Here is a 23,235-nt window from a genome sequence, read left to right as displayed (position 1 = left end):
TCAGGGGAGGGGAGAGACCCAGAACACTAGGTATCCCCTAGCTGGCAGATGAGGGACCTAGGGCCAGTAGGTATTTTTAAAAGAACCCAACTTACGGTACCAGGACACCCCTGCTCAACTGTCACCTAGCAGAGCTGGGATAGGAACTAGCCAGCAGTCACGAAAAAGAGCTGCACATCCATCCACCATCCGCTTGGAGACAGAGAAAATACTAAGCATTCCAGCCTGCACAATACCCTTAAGAGGTGAAGCACTTGGAACTATCCGCTGATGGATAGATATAACCCATTGGTCTGGTATTGATGACAAGGAAAGGCAGACAACCGCTGGACAATTATGAAGTACACCCACACTTAGAATCCCTGAAAAACACCCAAGTGGAATTTCTGTCTCCCAGTACCACATCTCTTGTGCAGCCAATGGACATAGGAATCATAAAAAAATGCGGAAGAACTTATATCGCACAAAACTGCTAAATTACATACTTGAAGAAAACCTATTCATTTCAACTTCAACAGCAAAGAAGGTCAGTGAAAAGATCAGTCTTTTACAAGGAGTACAGTTTATTGCTGACAGTTAACAAAATGTTAGCTCACACTTCGATACACTGGATACAGCTGAACGTGAAAATCATGTTTTAGAAGCGCACCAGAACTATGAAGAGTTTTCATGCATCTACAATAATCTTCAATGTTATAATGAAAATGAAGGTTGTAAGGATGAAATTGTTGAGCAAATTGCAGAAAACATCAGTAGACATCAGAAGATCAAAGAGGATGGCATTAATGAGTATGAAGGAGTGACAAACTAGGATGCTAGGAAATTTATTTCTGGATTATGACTATTTCATGCAGGAAGGCAATGAAGGCAGTCCTCTATCTGCTTTAAAACTTGTGCCAATTTTGTTCAGCTGCATTAAATGAAGAGAGCTCATCAGGGTACACTCGATCAATTCCTCCAACATTAATAGCGTTTTCAAGGAAAATTTATCTGTGATTTGCAACTTTTTGTTTTGCTTGTTTGTGTATTTGTTACAGAATAAATGAAAACATTTAATTTTATCTTATGCTTGTACTGTACTCATTTAGCACTATATACCTTACAATTTCATTCAGTTGGGCAGCCACTTAATTGGGAAAAAGTATAGGAGTCCCAATGTGTCTCAATTAACAGGAATCTAATGAAGATCAAAACACAAAGAAAGACAGACAGAAAGAAAACAAGCACTGCAAATCATGCTAGGCGTCGCAGGGATTGAAATGCATAAGAGTCCAGCCATAACAGAATTTGAAAATAAATTTGCCAGAGAAGCAAAACTCAAACTTCCTATATAATAATTTGCACCTCCGTCTGGATGCCTGGGTTCTTAACAGTTCCCATTGGTCCGCCCTGGGGATGACGTTACAGGGCGGACCAATGGGAAGTGAGAGGGAAGGGAACCCAGCACCAGCCACCTAAGGTGAGTAAAGAATCCCCCCCCCCCCCCAAGTTCCATGACCACCTAACTCCCTCCTTCCACTCCCGTCCGTCCGAGTTCCACGGGCCCACTCCCGTCCGACGGCCCCAATCCCGTCCGAGTTCCACGCTCCCCCTCTCCTCAGACTTTCACCGCCCAGCGCCTCCCTCCCTCCCTCTCTGTGGCCTCAGAGTGCAAGCAGGACATGTGCTGCTGCCCCTGCCCTTCGTAAGTGCTGGCTGTTCTTTAAAACTTTTTACTTCCTGCTCTGCCGGCAACAGTGAAGTCCAGCACGCACGGACGCAGCTTCAAACTGCCTTCGCTCTCGCTTCTGTTTCAGCTGTGCCTCTGGTCCCACCCTCATTTCCTGTTTGCGCCCTTCCGCAAACAGGAAATGAGGGTGGGACCAGAGGCACAGCTGAAACAGAAGCGAGAGCGAAGGCAGTTTGAAGCTGCGTCCGTGCGTGCTGGACTTCACTGTTGCCGGCAGAGCAGGAGGTAAAAGGTTTTAAAGAACAGCCGGCATTTACGAAGGGCAGGGGCAACAGCACACGCCTGCTTCTACTCGGAGGCCACAGAGAGAAAGGGAGGGAGCCGCGGGGTTGTGGAATTCGGACGACAGTGGGTGCATGGAACTCGGAGGGCACGGGACGAGAGGGGGAGAGGGGATCCTGGAACGACAGAGGGGGGAAGGGGGTCCATGGAAGGTGAGATGCGGTAACTCCAACGGGAGGTGGGGTCCTGCAACTGTAAAGGGAGGGGGGGTCCTGCAACTGTAAAGGGAGGAGGGTCCTGAAACTCGAAGGGGAGGGGCGCCTGTAACACTGAGGACAGGGAGGGAGGGAGGTTGGGGACATGGAACTCCGAGGGGAAGGGGGCTTGAACTCAAAGGACAGAGAGAGACACGGATGAATGGGGGTGTGGAACTCCAAAGACAGGGGTGCAGGGAACTCCTGGGGGCGTGAGGGGGAGGGAGCCCTTGCTAGCGCCCGTTTCATTTCACACAGTAACGAGGCTGTTTTACTACTTTTCAAACATATCTGAAGCAAGACGACATGAAGGAGGCAGTTGGACTACTATTTGACTAATTGGTAAAAAGAGCATTGAGGAAAAGGTCACAGCAGAAATTCTAAATTAATTCTTTGCTTCACTCTATAAAGACAAAGATATCAGACAGAACCATTCCAGAAACTTTCTTAGAGATGATGCTGGTGCAGGAGCCAATGAGAGAAGGAAAAATTCTAGACTTGGTCCTTAGTGGAGCGCATGATCTGGCAAGGGACGTTATGGTACTCGGGCCGCTTGATAACAGTGATCATAATATGATCAGTTTTGATATCAACCTTGAAGTAACTATACACAGGAAGTCAAATACGTTAGTGTTTAACTTTAAAAAAGGAGAGTATGATAAAATGAGAAGAACAGTGAAAAAAAAACTTAGGGGGGAAACAGAGGGTAAAAACTGTACAACCGGCATGGACACTGTTCAACAATACATCCTAGAGGCCCAGGCCAAACATATTCCGCAAATTAGAAAAGAAAGACGGAAGTCCAAAAGACAGCCGGGTGTGGTTGAAAAGTGAGGTGAAGGAAGCTATTAGGGCTAAAAGAAAAGCCTTCAGAAAATGGAAGGAACCGCCAGAAAATAACAAGCAGCAGCATAAGGAGTCTCAAAGCAAGTGCAAGTCGCAGATAAAGAAGGCCAAAAGGGATTACGAAAAAAAGATAGCATTAGAGGCAAAAAAATAGTAAAACTTTTTCCGGTATATTAAAAGCAGGAAGCCGGCAAAAGAATCGGTTGGGCCGCTGGATGACCGAGGGGTAAAAGGGGCGATCAAGGAAGACAATGACGTAGCGGAGAGATTGAATGAATTCTTTGCTTCGGTCTTCACTGAGGAAGATTTGGGTGGGATACTGGTGTTGGAAATGGTATTTCAAGCGGACGAGTCGGAGAAATGTACTGACTTCATGGTAAACTTGGAGGACGTAATGGGGCAGTTCAGCAAACTGAAGAGTAGCAAATCTCCTGGACCGGATGGTATTCATCCTAGAGTACAGATAGAACTGAAAAATAAGCTTGCGGAGCTACTGTTAGTGATATGCAATTTATCCTTAAAATCGAGCGTGGTACCGGAAGATTGGAGGGTGGCCAATGTATCGCCGATTTTTAAAAAATGTTCCAGGGGAGATCCAGGAAATTATAGACCGGTGAGTCTGACGTCGGTGCTGGGGAAAATGGTAAAGGCTATTATTAAAAACAAAATTACAGAGCACATCCAAGGATATGGATTACTGAAACCAAGTCAGCACGGCTTCTGTGTGGGGAAATCTTGCCTGACCAATTTACTTCAATTCTTTGAAGAAGGAGTAAACAAACATGTGGACAAAGGGGAGCCAGTTGATATTGTGTATCTGGATTTTCAAAAGGCGTTTGACAAGGTACCTCATGAAAGGCTACAGAGGAAATTGGAGGGTCATGGGATAGGAGGAAATGTCCTACTGTGGATTAAAAACTGGTTGAAGGATAGGAAACAGAGTGGGGTTAAATGGGCAGTATTCACAATGGAGAAAGGTAGTTAGTGGGGTTCACCCAACGCATAATTAAACTCTGGAATTCATTGCTGGAGAACATGCTGAAGGCGGTTAGCTTGACAGAGTTTAAAAGGGGTTAGACGGTTTCCTAAAGGAAAGTCCATAAACCACTACTAAATGGACTTGGGAAAAATCCACAAATCCAGGAATAACATGTATAGAATGTTTGTATGTTTGGGAAGCTTGCCAGGTGCCCTTGGCCTAGATTGGCCACTGTCGTGGACAGGATGCTGGGCTCAATGGACCCTTGGTCTTTTCCCAGTGTGGCATTACTTATGTACTTATTTAGAGAACTAAAGCAAAAACAATGAACCAGAAATTTGTAATAAAGCAAACTGAGACTAAAGAGTAATAAATAATCAACAAGACCAGATGGGTATATACCCCCCAAGTTCTGGAATAACTCAAATTAAATTATAGATGTATATTAGTAATCTGTAACGTCTTATTCAAATTATGTTACGAAAGAATTGGAAGGTGGCCAACATAACATTCATTTTAACTCTTTTTAATAACAGTTCTCGAAGCAAAGTCAAAGATTAAGCACATGCCAAAAACAAATTTTACAATACAAGCTCCTTCCCACCTTTTCCCTCACCCACAACCCCCACCACCCCAAAGACTCTGTGCACTTAACCAAACACGGCCTAACCAAGAAAGAAAACATGATCACATCAACTATCCTACATGCCAGTGGTGTAAGGGTAGTCCAAAAAAGCTCCCAGGTCTGAACAAAGCAGCACCCCCCCTCCAGAAGCCAAAATCCACAAATTTTCCATGCTCCATCGAAATCTGTTGTATCATCAAGGAGCGCTGCTGTGCCAATGAGGGCAACTTTGCTGATAGCCAACATTGCAGAATGCATTTCTTTCCCAATAAAATGGTACATTTCAAAAAGGCTAAACAACCTTTCGATGCTGGGCATCCATAAGAATTAGGGCTGTAGGAATACATGTACAGCACCACAAACGTGAAACTTATATAAATATACAGGTCCAAAAGAACAATAATCTGGGACAGGCCCAGAACATATGTCCCAGGGTAGCTCGACACATCTATGTGGGAAAACATACATGTGCAATTTTTATTTTGAAATTTTTATTGAAGCATGACAGCAAGAAACAATTGCACAGGTTACATGTCCATAAGTACTTTCTGACCCCATGCATAATTTTTAAAAATGAATATTTTAACTGCCAATGTAAGGTGTGCTTCGTAAGCTTGGCACAGTTCAAAAGGCAACACTTAAGCTGATCTCCAGTAAATCGTCCCAAAGCATCGCGAGACCATTTCAAAGCATAAGAGTCATAGTCAAAGTCCTTCATCTTTTCTTGCAAATATGTGTAGTAACATTTCAGAGAACTAGTTGTGCATCTAACCAATACCCCTCTACAAACAGTTCATGAATGGACAGGGACAAAGAACTTTAGGGTAGGGAGACCACATACCACTGCAACAGCATATATTGAAAATCACCACAGGGGACAACCCGTATTCCCTACAAAGTTCTGGAAACGTTTTAATCTTACCCTGCTCTGTGACCACATTATGAAAATGCATCAACCCCTTTTGAACCCATGGAGTTGGTAGTCCTGGTACAAACTCCACGTTATCACACAATAGGAGCAACGGATATGCACACAAACTCACCCCAAGAATTTTATACACCATCTGCAACACTTCAAGAGAGACATAAAACAGAGAGCATGCTACGGTAGAATCCCACCCTCAGGTTTTTTATATGCAATAAAAAACATTGATGCCAGGGAGTTCCCACCTCCAGTTCTACTGACAAAACCGAAATATGAGAAGTGCCTCAAAACCAATGTGTGATGTGTCTCATACTACAAGCCACAGAGAATAAGTGAAGGTTCAACAGACCCATGCCACCTCTGAACCTTGGCAACGAGACCACTGCCAATGATACTCAAGCCTGCCTCCCCTGCCACAAAAACCAGGTCAAAGCCTTGTCCAACACCTTCCCATGATGATATGACAGCAATATAGGCAACATCTGAAAAAGACAGCGCCATCGGGGTATCATGTTATATAAAGCTAAACGGCCTAACAAAGAAATGGGATAATGTTGCCAAAATTGCATTTTCTAAATGGTGTTATGTAACATCGGGTCAATGTTAATTTGGTAAAGACACAAGAGGACTTGTGGAATCCAAATCCCCAAATACTTAATCCTGTCTGTGGCCCATACTAAAGGAAAAAGTCCCCCACCCAATTTCATGTAACTGTGTTCTGCAGCTAATGATTTTTACAAATTTAACTTAAGGTCAGAAAAGAAACCAAGCTCATACAAGACTCTTAGGGCCAGATGCACTAAATTTAACGAGCCATTAACAAGTAGTAAACCCTGGCATGCACTAAAGACTTTTTACTGACAACGACGGTAGCAGCTAACGAAAACGGAATGCAGATAAGCAAATCATGTAGAAACCCTATTGTAATGAGATGCACTAATCTTTTCCGATTGCCTTAACGCTGGAAAATTTAACGAGAGGTCTGTACCTCTCGTTGGGGCTGCGCAGGATTGGAAAAATTATTAAATGTTAAAAAAAAAAAAAAAAAACGGGGGGGGGGGGGGGGGGGGGGAGAAATGGCCAAGTGCTCGTCAGGAGCGTCCTTTATGGACGTTCTTCACTATATTTAAAAAAATCAAACAGGCTCTGATGCTGCAGGCTCTTTTTGGACATCATTCAACCCCGGAATAATAAAAACGTCTTTTTCGGCAGTGCTTCACTCAGCTGAGACCTGGAAGTCCCTGAGCCAATCACAACGTGTTCAGCCGTCCATTTTGTGCCCCCCCCCCCCCCCCCCCCAAATAATAAAAACGTCCTTTTTGCCCGTTCTTCACTCAGCTGAGAGACCTGGAAGTAAGGGAGGGACATCCAAGCAAACAGAGCTGCGGCTGCGTGGTTAGAGCACCGGTCTTGTAATCCAGAGGTGGCGGGTTCAAATCCCTCTAATAGTTTTGTTAAAATTGGAGTTATTTATTATTTTCTCCCCATTTTTATTTATTTATTTGAACATTTGTTATTCTGCCATTCATGAACCTTTTCAAGACTAACAACTTCCAAACTGCACTTGCTTGCTATGAGTGAAATTCAGTCAACACATTAGCAGAAGCCCTGGCTCCGATGCTGCAGGCTCTCAGCTGAGCTAAACGCTTTGTGATTGGCTCAGAGACTTCCGGGTCTCTCAGCTGAGAGCCTGCAGCATCAGAACCAGGGTTACCTCGCAGGAGGTGGAAAAGCGTTTAGATCAGCTCAATGCTTCTTTCGCTGTGATTGGGTGGAAGATGGCGCTGGGCGGATGGAAATCCTAATGACAGTATCCAGAATTGCTTTTATTTGTACTATGGTAGGTGCAGCGGATGCGTGCAGCATCGGAGCCTGTAATGTTTTTTTTATAATACACTACAGTGAAGAATGTCCATATAGGACGGTCCTGACGAACACTTGGCACTTCAGGCGTATATGGCATGCGCAGAGCAGCCAGCATAACTCTTTGCTGCTCTGCGCATGCTTGACCGGCCGATTCTCCAACTGTTTTACGAGGGAATAGAGCATGCAAGTGAGCTAGAACGAGTAGCTCATTTGCATTCCCTTTCCTTGATGCATAGCTGTTCCCTACCGATTCGCTATGGAATTCGGTAGGGAATGGCTCTAATGATGACTTTTGTGCATCTGGCCCTAAGTACTTTTGGTAAAGTTTGCTGTGGACTAGAAATGGTCAAGAGCATATAATTCACATATGCAAGAACTTTGAGCATGCAGCCCCCCAATTTAATGCCCAAAAAGCGAAGATACATACCTGTAGCAGGTATTCTCCGAGGACAGCAGACTAATTGTTCTCATATGTGGGTCGACATCTGCATCGGCCTGGGAATAGGCAATTTTGCAAGCAAAATTTTAAAAAAAGTTTTGCCCGTTGCGCGAGTGCGTTCCTGCAGTTAAATCAAAAACCATAAAGAGAAGCAAATAACTCCAAAGGGGAAGTGGGCGGGTTTGTGAGAACTATCAGCCTGCTGTCCTCGGAGAATACCTGCTACAGGTATGTATCTTCGCTTGCTCAGAGGACAAGCAGGTTGCTTGTTCTCACATGTGGGGTATTCCCTAGCACCCAGGTTCACTCAAAACAATGAACATTGGTCAATTGGGCCTTGCAAAGGCGAGGACATAACATAGATTGACCTGAAACCATAAACAACTAACTGAGAGTGCAGCCTGGAACAGAACAAAAATGGGTCTAGGGGGGTGGAGTTGGATTCTAAACCCCGAACAGATTCTGCAGCATCGACTGCCCAAACCGACTGTCGCGCCAGGTGTCCTGCTGAAGGCAGTAGTGAGATGTGAATGTGTGGACTGATGACCATGTTGCAGCCTTGCAAATCTCTTCAATGGAGGCTGACTTTAAGCGAGCCACTAACGCAGCCATGGCTCTGACATTGTGAGACGTGACATGACCCTCTAGAGTCAACCCAGCTTGGGCATAAGTGAAGGAAATGCAATATGCTAGCCAATTGGAGATTGTGCATTTTCCAATGGCGACTCCCTTCTGTTGGGATCGAAAGAAACAAACAATTGGGCAGACTGTCTAAAGGGCTTTGTCTGCTCCACATAAAAGGCCAATGCTCTCTTGCAGTCCAAGGTGTGCAAACTGCTCTCGCCAGGGCGGGTATGAGGGTGGGGAAACAATGTTGGCAAAACAATTGACTGGTTCAGATGGAACTCCATCACCACCTTTGGCAGGAACTTAGGGTGCGTGCGGAGGACTACTCTGTTGTGATGAAACCTGACATAAGGTGCATGCATTACAAAGGCCTGAAACTCACTGACTCTACGAGCTGAAGTAAGTCACCAAGAAAACGACCATCTAGGTCAAGTACTTCAGACGGCAGATATTCAGTGGCTCAAAAGGAGGTTTCATCAGCTGGGTGAGAACAACGTTGAGATCCCATGACACTGGTGGAGGTTTGACAGGCGGCTTTGACAAAAGCAAACCTCTCATGAAGCGAACAACTAAAGGCTGTCCAGAGATAGGCTTACCCTATACACGGCGGTGATAAGCACTAATCGCACTAAGGTGAACACTTACGGAGTTGGTCTTGAGACCAGACTCTGACAAGTGTAGAAGTTATTCAAGCAGGGTCTGTGTAGGACAAGAAAGAGGATCTAAGGCCGTGCTGTCACACCAGATGGCAAACCTCCTCCATTTAAAAGAACAACAGCTCTTCGTGGAATCTTTCCTAGAAGCAAGCAAGACTCAGGAGACACCCTTGAAAGACCTAAGGAGGCAAATTCTAAGCTCTCAACATCCAGGACGTGAGAGCCAGAGACTGGAGGTTGGGATGTAGAAGCGACCTCTCATTCTGAGTGATGAGGGTTGGAAAACATTCCAATCTCCACGGTTCCTCGAAGGACAACTCCAGAAGAAGAGGGAACCAGATCTGACGCGGCCAGAAAGGTGCAATCAGGATCATGGTTCCACAGTCTTGCTTGAGTTTTAGCAAAGTCTTCCCTACTAGAAGTATGGGAGGATACGCATACAGGAGGCCTGTCCCCCAATGTAGGAGAAAGGCATCTGACGCTAGTCTGTCATGGGCCTGAAGCCTGGAACAGAACTGAGGGACCTTGTGATTTATCTGAGTGGCAAAAAGATCAAAAAGATCGCTCTTAATTCCAGGAGGTTGATCTGCAGACCTTTTTCCTGAAAGGATCAGGCTCCCTGAGTATGGAGCCCATCTACATGAGCTCCCCACCCCAGAAGAGATCCATCCGTCGTCAGCACTTTCTGTGGCTGAGGAACTTGGAATGGTCGCCCCATGGTCAAATTGGAACGAATTGTCCACCACTGAAGAGAATTCCGAAAGCTGGTGGACAGTTGGACTACATCTTCCAGATCCCCTGCAGCTTGAAACCACTGGAAAGCTAGGGTCCATTGAGTTGATCTCATATGTAGACGTGCCATGGGAGTTACATGAAGAACTGTAGAGCCCATGTGACCCAGAAGTCTCAACATCTGCCGAGCTGTGACCTGCTGGGACGCTCGAACCATGGACACCAGGGACAGAAGGTTATCCGCCCTTGCCTCGGGAAGATAAGCTCGAGCTGTCTGAGTGTTCAACAGGGTTCCACTGAATTCCAATTTTTGGACTGGGGTGAGATGGGACTTGGGATAATTTATGACGAACCCCAGTAGCTCTAGCATCCAAATAGTCATTCGCATAGACTCTAGAGCACCCTCCTTCGAGGTGCTCTTCACCAGCCAACTGTCGAGATAAGGAAGCACATGCACTCCCAGTCTGCATAGCGACGCTGCTACTACAGCTAGGCACTTGGTAAAAACTCTGGGTGCAGACGCCAGGCCAAAAGGCAGTACACGGCACTGAAAGTGCTGTGATCCTAGCCGAAATCGAACATACTTCCTCTGAGAGCTGGAAGTAGCGAGATGTGGGTGTAAGCATCCTTTAAGTCCAGAGAGCATAGCCAATCATTTTCCTGAATCATGGGAAGAAGGGTGACCAGGGAAACCATTCTGAACTTTTCTCGGACTAGAAATTTGTTCAGGGCCCTTAGGTCTAGGATGGGACGCATCCCCCCTCTTTTCTTTTGCACAAGGAAGTACTTAGAATAAAATCCCAGCCCTTCTTCCCCTGGTGGAACGGGTTCAACCGCTTGGATATGTAGAAGGGCAGAGAGTTCCTCTGCAAGTACCAGTTTGAGCTGGGAACTGTAAGAATGAGCTCCCGGTGGACAATTTGGAGGTCTGGATTCCAGATTGAGGGTGTATCCTGACCGGACTATTTGAAGAACCCACCGATCGGAGGTTATGAGAGGCCACCTTTGGTGAAAAATATCAACCTCCCCCCCGACCGGCAAGTCATCCGGTATGGACACTTTTTCTGAGGCTATGCTGAACTGGAGCCAGTCAAAAGCCCATCCCTTGCTTTTGCTGGGGAGCCGCAGAGGTCTTAGGCGCACGCTGTTGATGCGAACAAGCGTGCTGGGACTGAGCCTGGACAGGTTGCCGAGAAGCAGGAACATACCTATGCCTAGCATAGGAATAGGGAGCATGCCTCTTCCCTCCAAAAAGTCTCCTAGATGAGGAGGTAGTAGCAGAAGACGCCTGGCGGGAGAATCCATAGCATCATTGTGCATTTTGAGCTGGTCAACTAGATCCTCTACTTTCTCACCAAAACGTTTATCCCCCCCGACAAGGAACATCCGCCATCCGCTGCTGGACTGAATGATCCATGTCAGAGACACGCAGCCATGAGAGTTTGCGCATCACTAGGGAAAGGGAAATGGGACTTGATACACTGCCTGAGGTTTTTGCAACTACATTCAAAGCGTCAGTTCCCCAGGATCAAAGTCCACTGAAGTAACCACTAGGCTACTCCTCCACTCCACGATACCTTGAGCAGTGATTCTGGATGTTACATCAAAAGTGTCAAACGTACCCCTGGCCACCTGACCACCTGGCGAAAAGGCTCAGCCTGCTCCGGAGAGAGTGCATCAACCAAGCTAGACAGTTGCCTCACTGAGTTCTGCAAAAGGATGCTTGTGGAGAGCTGGTATGTGTGGATTTTGGCAGCGAGTATAGCGGCCTGATACGCCTTCCTCCCAAAAGAGTCCAAGGGGAAAGCTCCTCAAATCGACAAAGTGGACATCTTGAGAAGAGGAGGGAACTGTAAACGTATGCTATAAAGGAAAAAAGCCATATGGATTTTCAACCTTAAATCAATTGAACCTTGGGGTCTTAACAGTTCAATAGACTGGTACACTTTCTATTAATTCACTTTCCCCCATTCAACATGACACTATTTCTTTAAAAATTTCAGAGGAGGAGCCTATATATTTCGTGAGTAATGGCGTGTGACGTTGCAGCGCTATTTTGAGACAGCGTCTCCATGACTGAAAGCAAGTGAACAAGGATGTTTGTGGTTCGGCTGGTGTTTCATATATTTTGAATGTTTCTTTATTCATATCCTATTTAATAAAACGCACCGCCAACATTCTGAAGCCGAGAAAGTGAAGCCATCAAGCCTTGAAGCATTCCTGCAACGTTCCGGAACTACGTGTCGTCAATTGAGGAGATGAAGCCTTACAGAGCGCACGAATGCTTCAAGGCTTCACTTTCTCACACACACACTCTCACTCTCTGTCTCTCACATACACTCTCACACACTCTCTCTCTCACACACAGACACACACACACTCTCTCTCTCTGACACAAACACACAAATACACATACACTCTGTCTCTCTCTCACTCATTCTCTCTCACATACACACTCCATCTCTCACCCACACTCTCTCTCAAACATACACACTCAGAGGAAAGGGGAGCATGGAACACGCTGGGGAGGGAGAGGGGAGAGAGAGGGAGGGAGAGGGGAGAGAGAGGGAGGGAGGGAGGGAGGGGGCCTGGAACTCGGAGCCCACACACACACACTCTGTCTCTCACATACACTCTCACACACACACACACACACACTCTCTCTGTCTCTCACACACACACATACACTCTGTCTCTCACACACACACATACACTCTGTCTCTCACACACACTCTCTCTGACACAAACACACACACACTCTCTCTCTCTCACTCATTCTCTCTCTCACTCACACACCATTTCTCACACACACACACTCTCTCTCAAACATACATACTCCGAGGAAAACCTTGCTAGCACCCGTTTCATTTGTGTCAGAAATGGGCCTGTTTTACTAGTAAGTTTATATATTTGTTTCCCAGATATTCAGCACTAGTTCCTGACGAAGCCTTTGATGGGTGAAATGGTGGCCCCGTCGAGCTAATTTGAGTCTATGCTGGATTTGAAGAAAAGCTAAGTGCTTTCTCTACCGATATTATGAGTGGAAACTGATGTGATTAGAGTTGACATATGGGAAAATAATTTGAGTTGTAAAGACACTATGTCTAACAGCATCACTAAAAAAGGATAAATGTAAACACTTTTTTGCATTCTTAAGAGCTCTAGGCGTTTTTATGCACAATGATCGAAATCAAACGCTGTATACATATACGTATATTCAATGTAACAGTGTTTAAAACCAGAGTAACTTTGCCTTTGGTTTCTGAGGGCTTTTCTCCAATTTTCTTAAACAAGACATAACATCAGTTGTTTTGAATGATACACGCTAGAGTCTGCTTGCATTTGTATAAGGTTACATTTTCACTCTAGCAGTAACTGCATTTATTTCAGGTGTAAGGATTCATGTGCGTTTACTCTGTGCTATTTTCATAATAAGACCACTTCATGACTCTAGCCTTTTCATACTGTTTTGCTGCTATTGTAAATAAATAAGCACTCTATTTTTTACATTACCCTTGGGCGTGGAATTAGTTCTGCTATTGTTTGGGCATTGTGAATGAGTCTATAGATAAAAGGGAACACAATTGCTTTCCAGACACTACTTTGTCTAATGCCAAACTTGGCAGAGTTCTGTTCTTCTGCAATCTACACTAAGTGGCACTTTCCCAATAACACCCCAAAAGTTTGTTATGTATGTACACCCTACAAGCAGGCCCAAGTATAACATTCATTTTTAAAAAGGGTTCCACGAGAAATTCAAGACACTATAAACTGGAGATCCTGATGCCAGTACTAAATAAAATGGTAGAAGCTATTCTGAAAAACTGGTCATCATCTAAATAGACACAGATTAATGTGGCAGAGCCAACATAGATTTAGCAAAGGATTAGCCAGCTGATACACTAAGGGGGCCTAAAGTTACATAGTAACCTGTGGAACTTTGTAACCCTAAGTGCTTTGAAAATACACCTCCAAATCATTCAAGAGATGCTCATCAGGAAATTAAAGAGTCACAGGACAGGAAGCAATGAATGGTAACTGAATAAAAGATTGGGGGGAGGGGGGAATAGGACTGATACTCTCTCCATGGATATAGAGAAATAATGGCATGCCTAAAGGTCTGCAGTATTTATTTGCCACAGCTTGATATACTGTATGGGCCACTGATGGTTTCAATGTCATTTACAACTTACACATAACTTATGGCATGGAAAGAAAACAAAGGAATGTAAGTGCAGGGAGGTATCATGTGCTAAGAAATGGAAAAGGAAAGAGTAAGGAGGTGAGTTCTGAGAGCAGACCTGAAGGTAGTATAGGAGAACTCTAGTGAGAGCTTGCGACTGGCATAGCTGATTGCAGATAAGTGAGTAGTGTCCAGACAAATCATAGAAGGGGAGGGAAGCACGAGCAGACCCATGTGCAATAACGGAGGGTGCAGGGAGCAGTATATGGTATAAATAAGCGACAGAGATAGTTGTGGACATGAGTGAGACAATTCTTGAATACAAGTGTTAAGGTTTAAAATTGAATATACGCTGAGAGAGGGAGCCAGTATTCTTGTTAAAGAGGGGTGATGTGATCAGAAGTTTTTAAATTGTGAAGGAAATGAACAGCAGTGGATTAAGCAGCTGCAACCTCTTGAGGGACTGTAGTGGAAGACCAAGGAAGAACAAATTGCAATGACTAGTGCTAGAAGAGAGCAAATGGCAGCGTTGGGTGGGGGGGGGGGGGGGGGGGGGGGGGCTAAAAGCTCTGACAGCACACAAGAAGATGGCGGGAAAAATATCTGCGCTTTTTAAGGTAAAATTATGTCTTACCTGATAATTTTCTTTCCATTAGTCCCTCAGATCAATCCAGAGACTTATGGGTTATGCCCCTCCTCTAGCAGGTTAGATAGAGAGAACTCAGAAGTTTGCCTCAACAAAGCATGTGCAGCCATTCCAACTTCAGTATACGATACCAAAGCAGTAGGAAATTAAACCATAAACTAGACTCCTGCCTCTACTAGAGCAGCAAAACTTGGAAGAATACTCCGAGCTGCTATGAAATAGAACATATAACAATAATGTACACCAAACCCTATATTAACTCAACTAAAAACAGGAACGTGAACAAAGCTGACTGAAGGGTACCGATTCCGATAACGCAACAACGAATCCCAGGGAGGGACTCTGGATTGATCCGAGGGACTAATGGTAAGAAAATTATCAGGTAAGACATAATTTTACCTTCCATAGCGTCCCCTCAGATCAATCCACAGACTTGTGGGATATACCAAAGCAATCCTCATCAAGGGTGGGACCGAACTAACCTGGCCGCCAAAACTTACGCCTCGAAAAGTGCTTCCCAGATCGCGCCCTCATCAATACGATAGTGTTTCGCAAATGTATGCAATGACGACCAAGTTGCCGCTTTACAGATGTCTTCCAACGGCACCAAACGGGATTCTGCAAATGATGCCGCCTGATCTCTTGTGGAATGTGCTCTAATGTTAAGAGGAGAAATCTTCCCCATCAAAAGGTATGCAGACTCGATCGCCTCCCTAAGCCAATGCGAAATTGTAGCCTTAGAGGCCATGTTTCCCTTTCTACTGCCCGCAAACAGGACAAACAGGTGGTCTGTTTTGCAAAACAGATTAGTCGCCTCCAGGTAGTGCATAAGAACTCTCCGAACATCTAAGCAATGCAGCTCCCGAAAGGAATCAGGATAATCTTTGCGCCTGAAAGAAGGCAACAAAACTTCCTGGTTAATATGAAATCGCGTAACTACCTTAGGAACAAAAGATGGAACCGTCCTCGATACTCCCACTTCCGAAAAACGGAGAAAGGGATCTCTGCACGACAGTGCCTGAATCTCCGACACCCGTCTAGCTGAAGACATAGCTACCAGAAAAACTGCTTTCAAAGTAAGGTCTTTCAGCGAAGATTTAGCCAAAGGCTCAAACGGCGGCCGCTGTAACGCCCTAAGCACCAAATTCAAATTCCAGGCTGGTACCACCGACTCTCGAGGAGGTCTTACATGCCCGACGCAGCGGAGAAAATGAACTACATCTGGGTGAGAAGCGAAGGAGTGTTTCCCCAAATGCCCCCCAAAGCAGGCCAAAGCCGCCATTTGAACTTTTAATGTGCTCAACGACAACTGCTTATCCATTCCCTGCTGTAAAAAGGCCAAAATAGATCCCAGAGAGGTGGATTGGGGAGAAAGTCCGGCCTCGGAACACCAAGAGACAGACGTTCTCCAGACTCTGGCATACGCTTGCGAGCCTGTAACATCATCCTAATGACTGCTTCCGGGTAACCCTTACGTCTCAATCGTGACCTTTCAATAGCCAAGCTGTAATCACAAACGGAGCGGGATCTTTCGTTACTACCGGGCCCTGCCGCAGTAGCTCCGTGAGATGAGACAGGTGGAACGGTCTGTCGACCAGCAGACGTATCAAATCCGCGTACCATGGACGCCTGGGCCAATCCAGCACAATCAGAATCACCAGCCCCGGATGTCGAGATATCCTGTCCACTGTGCGTCCGATCATCGGCCACGGGGGAAAAACATACAGAAGTTCGACCGGCCACAGCTGAAGCAGAGCATCTATGCCCTCGGACCCGAAGTCCCTGCCTCTGCTGAAAAATCTGGCCACTTTGGCGTTGGACATCTGAGACATCAGATCCATCACCGGAATTCCCCAACGGTCTACAATCAGTCGAAAGGCTGCCGGGGAGAGTTCCCACTCGCCGGTGTCCAAACGGTTCCGACTGAGAAAATCTGCCTGAACATTTTGAACTCCCGCTATATGAGCAGCCCACAACTGCACCAGGCGGCTCTCCGCCCAACGGCAAAGAATCACTGCTTCCTTTGCCAGAGGAGCACTTCGCATCCCCCCTTGTCGATTGACATATGCCACTGCCGTCGCGTTGTCGCAGAGTACTCGTACTGGAAGGCCTCTGAGAAACTTCTTGAATGCTAACAGAGCCAACCGAATAGCCCGAAGCTCTAGAAGATTAATCTGTAATCTTGATTCTTCCAGTGACCAAGTCCCTTGAACCGCATACCCGAGACAGTGAGCTCCCAAGCCCGACAGACTGGCATCCATCGTTACAACTTGCCATCCGTCGTTACAACCTGTCAAACTGGTGTGGCTAGGGACATGCCCCGAAGCAAATTCTCCGTCTTGAGCCACCACTGGAGGGCAAAATGAACTTGCGGAGACCAAGGAATCCGAATCGAGTAGTCCTCGGACAGGGGAGACCAACGGTTCCGAACATGCCATTGCAAAGGGCGCATATGACTCCGAGCCCAAGGAACGACCTCCAGCGTCGCTGCCATAAATCCCAGCACCTGAACATAATCCCAGGCCCTTGGGGCCGGATTCTGAAGAATGAGTGAAATTAGTTCCGTCAATTTCACCTGTCGGTTGTTCGGGAGAAACACCCTGTACCGAGCGGTATCCAGATGAACCCCCAAGTACTCCAATGTCTGAGTTGGAACGAGATGACTCTTTTGAAAGTTTATCACCCAACCCAGAGATTGAAGAAGCATCATTATCTCTCGGGTAGCCTGCACACTCTCTGTGTAAGAGGGAGCTCGGATCAACCAATCGTCGAGATAAGGGTGAACTTGTAACCCTCTTGTACGAAGAGCCGCCACCACAACTACCATCACCTTCGAGAACGTGCGAGGAGCCATGGCTAGGCTGAACGGCATTGCCTTGAACTGGAAATTTTGTCCCAATACCGCAAAACGAAGATACCTCTGATGAGGAGGCCAAATAGGAATGTGCAAGTAGGCCTCTTTTAAATCTAGGGATGTCAAGAATTCTCCCAGCTGCACCGCTGCCAGCACTGAGCGAAGCGTTTCCATCCGGAAGTGACGCACAGCCAGGGCTTTGTTGACTGCTTTGAGATCCAACACTGGACAAACGTTTCCATCTTTCTTTGGCACAACGATGTAAATAGAGTAGCGACCTCGGCCTACCTCGTCCGCGGGAACTGGAATCACCGCCTCCAGCCGCAGCAATTCTGTTAAGGTAGCCTTTACGGCTGCACACTTTAGTGCCGACTTGCATGGCGATTCGAGGAAACTGTCCCTTAGAGGAAAAGCGAACTCTAACTTGTAGCCCTCTCTTATAACATCCAGCACCCATATGTCTGTAGTCACCCTGGCCCATTCCTCTCCGAACTGAGTCAGTCGCCCCCCCTATTGGTGGAGAGGACTGGACCAGGGCCCCATCATTATGCACCTCTGCCTCCTGACTGACCACGGGAAGTCTGAGGCTGGGTTCTGCGATCTTGACAAAAGGGCTGCTGCTGTTTTTGAGAAAACCACGATTTCTGAAAACCGCCGCTTCTACCAGGCCTATACTTTTTCACTTCCTTAAACCGTGGACGAAATGCCTTTGCTGTGACTTTGATCTATCTTCTGGAAGCCGACCCTTGGACTCACCAAGGTCCTTTACAATCTGCTCCAATTCCTTACCAAACAATAGCCTTCCCTGAAAAGGCAACCGGGCCAACCTAGACTTAGAAGGTAAATCAGCAGCCCAATGTCTCAACCAAATCCAGCGTCTAGCAGACATTGCCAAGGACAGCGGAGGCTCGAAGAATATCATATAAAAGATCAGCCCAATATGCTAAACCTGATTCCATAATCGGCAGAACTTCAATGAGATCATCCGCGGACGTCGCCTTCTGCACCCAGGATAAACATGCTCTAGCAACATACGAACTGCACACTGAAGCCTGCAAAGACAAAGCTGCCACTTCAAATGAGGCCTTGAATGATGTCTCCAGCTTTTTCTCCTGAGGGTCCCTAAACGTTGCACCACCCTCAACGGGTAATGCAGTTTTTTTTTAGCTACCGCAGAAATTAAAGAATCCACCACTGGCAGCCGCAAGGACTCCAAATCCTCCTGCCGCAACGGGCAAAGCTTACCCATCGCCCTCGCCACGCGTAGACTAGCTTCTGGAAGATCCCATTGAGCCCGAATAAGTACCTGCATAGCTTCATGGATATAAAAGGACCTCATTTTTTTTTTTTTTTTTAAAGGAGGCAGGAGTCTAAACAGCCAATTTCTGTAGATTATTCAGGCTGACAGGGGGAGAAGGGTAGGGACCTGGCACCACCAGGTGTACCCCAAACTGTGCACCAGCACTTCAACCCCAACAAGATCTCAGCACACCCGAGGGAACGGGATAGGAGTCTTAGTACAGAGCTGTACTGTATGTTCCCTTCTACCTGCTAGATAGCGAGAATACTGAAGTTGGAATGGCTGCACATGCTCTGTTGAGGCAAACTTCTCTCTATCTAACCTGCTTGAGGAGGGGCATAACCCACAAGTCCCTGGATTGATCTGAGGGGACGCTATGGAAAATATATTTATAAATGGCCTGCTAAAGTAACAAATGAAGAGATCAAATCTGAAGATGAGAAAAAATGATTTAAAATTGATAGATCATGAGCAACAGTTGCTGAAGAACCTTGTGAGACTGGGGAAATAGGCATCCAAAATGCAGGAGGTAGAAGTTCTAAGTAATGTACTATATAAAAAGAATAATAATCCAACTATAGGTACACAATGGGTTCCACAGCAGGCATCACAACTCAACAAGGTCTTATATAAGAACAAAAAAAGAATAAGAAAAGCAATGCTGAGTCAGACCAAGGTTCATGGAACTTAGCATCAGAGGCCAATCCAAGTCTAAGTCCAAGTACTCTGCAGATCCTAAAGGTAGATCTACTTTCTATAGTTTATTTTGGGGTTGAACAATGGCTCTTCCAAGACTAAAGTAATAATTTTTGAATGCATTTTTCCTCCAGGAACTTGTCCAGTCCTCTTTTGAATCCTGATAGGTTGGTTGCCCCGATTAAATCTCTCTTGCAACAGATTCCACAGCTTAATTATGTGCTGCCTTTAGGGGGGGGGGACCCTTTCTATGATTTGTTTTCAACCCGCTGGTCATTAGTTTCATAGTGTGTCCTCTTGTTTTTCATTGTTTGACAGGTTTTAAAAAAAACCCCATTTATGATCAACTATTCTTCCCCTCTCGTATACTTCTTGATCATCTTTTCTCCAAGATGAAAAGCCCTAACCTGCATAGCCTCTCTTCATAAGGGAGGTGTTTCATCCCCTTTAACATTTTGTTGTCCTTCTCTTAATGTTTTCTAGTTGCACTATATTCTTTATCAGATGGGGCATCCAGAGCTACACAATATTCAAGGTACAGACACATCAGGACCTATACTAGGGGTGAGCAACCACGGTCCTTGAAGGCTGCAAACTCAGTCAGGTTTTCAAGATTTCCACAGTGAATAAACTTGAGATTGATTTGCATGTACTGCCTCAATTGTATACAAATAGATCTTATGAATATTCACTGAGGAAATCTTAAAAACCTGACTCAGTCGTGGTACTCAAGGACCATGGTTGCTCACCCTGACCAGGTTGTGGCCCTCAAGGACCGGAGTTGCCCACCCTGACCTATACAATTGAAATTTTCAATATACTATCCATAATGACACCAAAAATTTCTTCTTGGGTGGCAGCTCCTATCTCAGAACCTAGCATTATGTGCATCACCTTGTATTCATCCACATTAAATGTTATCTGTCATTTAGATGCAGTCTCCTCATATCAGAAGATCTTTCTGCAAGTCTTCACAATCCTTAGCCATTTTAATGATTTTGAATAATTTTGTATTATCGACAAATGTGATCATATCACTCGTCACTTCTGATCATTTATGAATATGCTGAATAGAACAGTTCCAATACTGACCCATGGGGCACTCTACTAGTGACCCTTTTCCATGTGGATTACTGATTATTCAGAGTAATCTAATGATTAGAGGACAGGTCTGAGAATGATGGAAGCCAGGTTCAAATCCCACTACAGCTCCTTTTGATCTTGGTCAAGTTACTTAACCCTTCATTGACTCAGATATGAACAGAGATCATGCCCCCCTCAGGGTCAGAAACACACCTACCTAAATGTACACTGCTTCAATAGGTTTTGGACATGCAGGTAGTATAAGAAATTAAAATAAAAGTATTTAAGAAATAAAATAACTCTACTTCTAGTCTTTTAGGTAGTTTGCAATCCACAAGTGTGCCTCCTACTGCATGACTCTTGTAAATTCTTGAGAAGCCTTTTATCATGGACTTTGTCAAACGCCTTCTGAAAATCCAAATACACTAGCTCACCATTACCCACTTGTTTGTTCATGCCTTTAAAATATATAATAAATTATGGCTTGACTTTACTGAACCATGGTAACTCATTCCTATTAAGTTGTGTCTATCTATAGTGAGCAAATGTTTTTTTCTATTGTTTTGATCATTTTACCCAGGCCCAACATTGGGCTCACAGATCTGTAGTTTTCCTTATTACCCTGGGAGTCCTTTTCAAAAACTGGCATTACACTGGCCACCCTCCAATCCTCAGATATCATGGCCATTTTGAATGTTAAGTTACATGTTAGCATTTTCATGTTTGAGGTCTTCCAGGTCTCTGGGATGAATGCCATCTGGGCCTGACAATTTGTTGCTCGAATGTGACCATTTATTCAATTACATCCTCTGGACTTAAACACTGATTTGCTTTAGCTGCTTGATCATTACCAAAGAAGGTTTCTGGTCTAGGCATGACTCCAACAACCTCTTCAGTAAAGACCAAGGTAAAAAAAAAAAAAAATTCACTTGCGTGTTTCTACTATTACCTTATCCTCCCTGACCACTTATTTTACCCCTTGGTCATCTAGTGGTCCAACTGACTCGCTCACAAACTTTTGGGGTTGGGATGTGTCTGAAGTTTTTAGTACTAGTTCTTGCCTCTAAAGTAAGCTTCTTTTCTGGCTTGCTTATTACTGTTTTGCATCTTATTTCTTTCGTTAGGGCAGTGCTTATCAATATTTTTGTGGCTATGTCCCCATGACTGCAACTAAATAAAACTGTATAACCCAGTGGTGTGGATTAATGATGCACCTATGGAAAGCCACACAAGTTGCAACCCCAAATGTGGGTTTTATGACCCCAAGGGAAGCTTTGCATTAGGGTCTGCTTTTTAAAAAGATGTTCTTTTGGCTTTCACCATCTCTTCCGCCTCACCATCAAACCATGGTGACCGGCTGAGTTTTAATTTTTTTTGATGAGTGGAATATATTTTATCTTGGTTTCCAAAGTGGTCTTTTTAAATAATGCCATGCTTTGTGCAGATTTTTGACCAGACAATTCATTTTTAAACAAGGCTCCTGGGGCGATATGGGAAACTACAAATCTGTGAGCCTGACATCTGTGCCAGGTAATATGAATGAAGCTATATTTAAAAGCAAAATTACTGGCCATATAGACAGACAAGGCTTAATGAGAATGAGTGAGCATGGGTTCCACAAAAAGTCTTGCCTTACCAATTTATTATCTTGGGCTCACTGGGAACAATGCATTAAAATTATAAGTGGTAAAATGTGTATTAGTGGTAAAAAAAGAAGTTAGACAGAATATTAATCATTATTAGAAAGGAATGAGAAATGGAACACAAACTATGACAATTTTTGAAAACTTATTTGCATAAAGCCCCAGCTCAATATAAGATACTGCCTTATCGATAACTTAAGGATATTCCCGAGAGACAGAGCTGAACACATATTAGAGTCTCTTGCATTTAGAGGCCCTTTTACTAAGCCACGGTAGGGCTAGTGTGTGCCAAATCAACACTACCACTAGGGTAGTGGGGTGCCGGCAGTAATTCCAAAATTGGCATACGCTGTTTCCCACAGTAGAAAATAATTTTCTACCACAGGGGCCCTTCCTGGCGGTAACTGTGAGCGTGGCAACATTGCTATGCAATGACTGATTACTACACCAGTAGCGCGTGAGCCCTTACCGCCAAGTAAATAAGTGGTAGTAAGGGCTCAGGCAGTAAACAACCGTGCACTACTCTTACTACCCCGTTAAAAAAAAGGCCATTTTACCCGTCGTGGTAAAAAAATGGCCCAGTGCGTGCCAATTTCACATGTCCAAACTACTGCAGGCCACTTTTCAACGCAACTTACTATAAGGGACCCTTAAGTAGTGGAATGCTTTCAGAAGAGAAATAACTTACCAATTCACGCCTTTTGTCATCATCTGTAGCGTCGTCAGTTAATTGTGCAAAAACTTCAGACAAAAATTTCTCATCCTCCTGTATAACACAGAATTACTCATAAAATATAAAAACAAAAAAGCCTGCATAACAAAAGACTCCATTTTAACAGACAAGTGACCTCAGAAGCAGGAAAACTTGTGTGGGAACTACAAAGTAAACTATGAATTTCATCATAAACAAGCATTTTTATAATCTCTCAG

General features: G+C 44.9%; 1 protein-coding gene across 4 annotated transcripts in view; it reads right to left on the bottom strand.

Moving 5' to 3' along the window:
* PPP4R3B (protein phosphatase 4 regulatory subunit 3B) overlaps positions 1 to 23,235 on the bottom strand; it is a 245,534-nt gene that overhangs the window by 142,569 nt on the left and 79,730 nt on the right. For all 4 annotated transcript variants that reach the window (XM_030196214.1, XM_030196215.1, XM_030196211.1 and 1 more), the window contains exon 5: positions 22,994 to 23,071. In XM_030196214.1, the coding sequence (XP_030052074.1) occupies positions 22,994 to 23,071 (78 nt within the window). The remainder of the gene's footprint in view (positions 1 to 22,993; positions 23,072 to 23,235) is intronic.

The sequence above is a fragment of the Microcaecilia unicolor genome, chromosome 3, assembly GCF_901765095.1.
Source record: "Microcaecilia unicolor chromosome 3, aMicUni1.1, whole genome shotgun sequence".
Taxonomy (NCBI): domain Eukaryota; kingdom Metazoa; phylum Chordata; class Amphibia; order Gymnophiona; family Siphonopidae; genus Microcaecilia; species Microcaecilia unicolor.
Note: the sequence above shows the minus strand (reverse complement) of the source record. Positions and strands in the feature narration are given on the sequence as shown.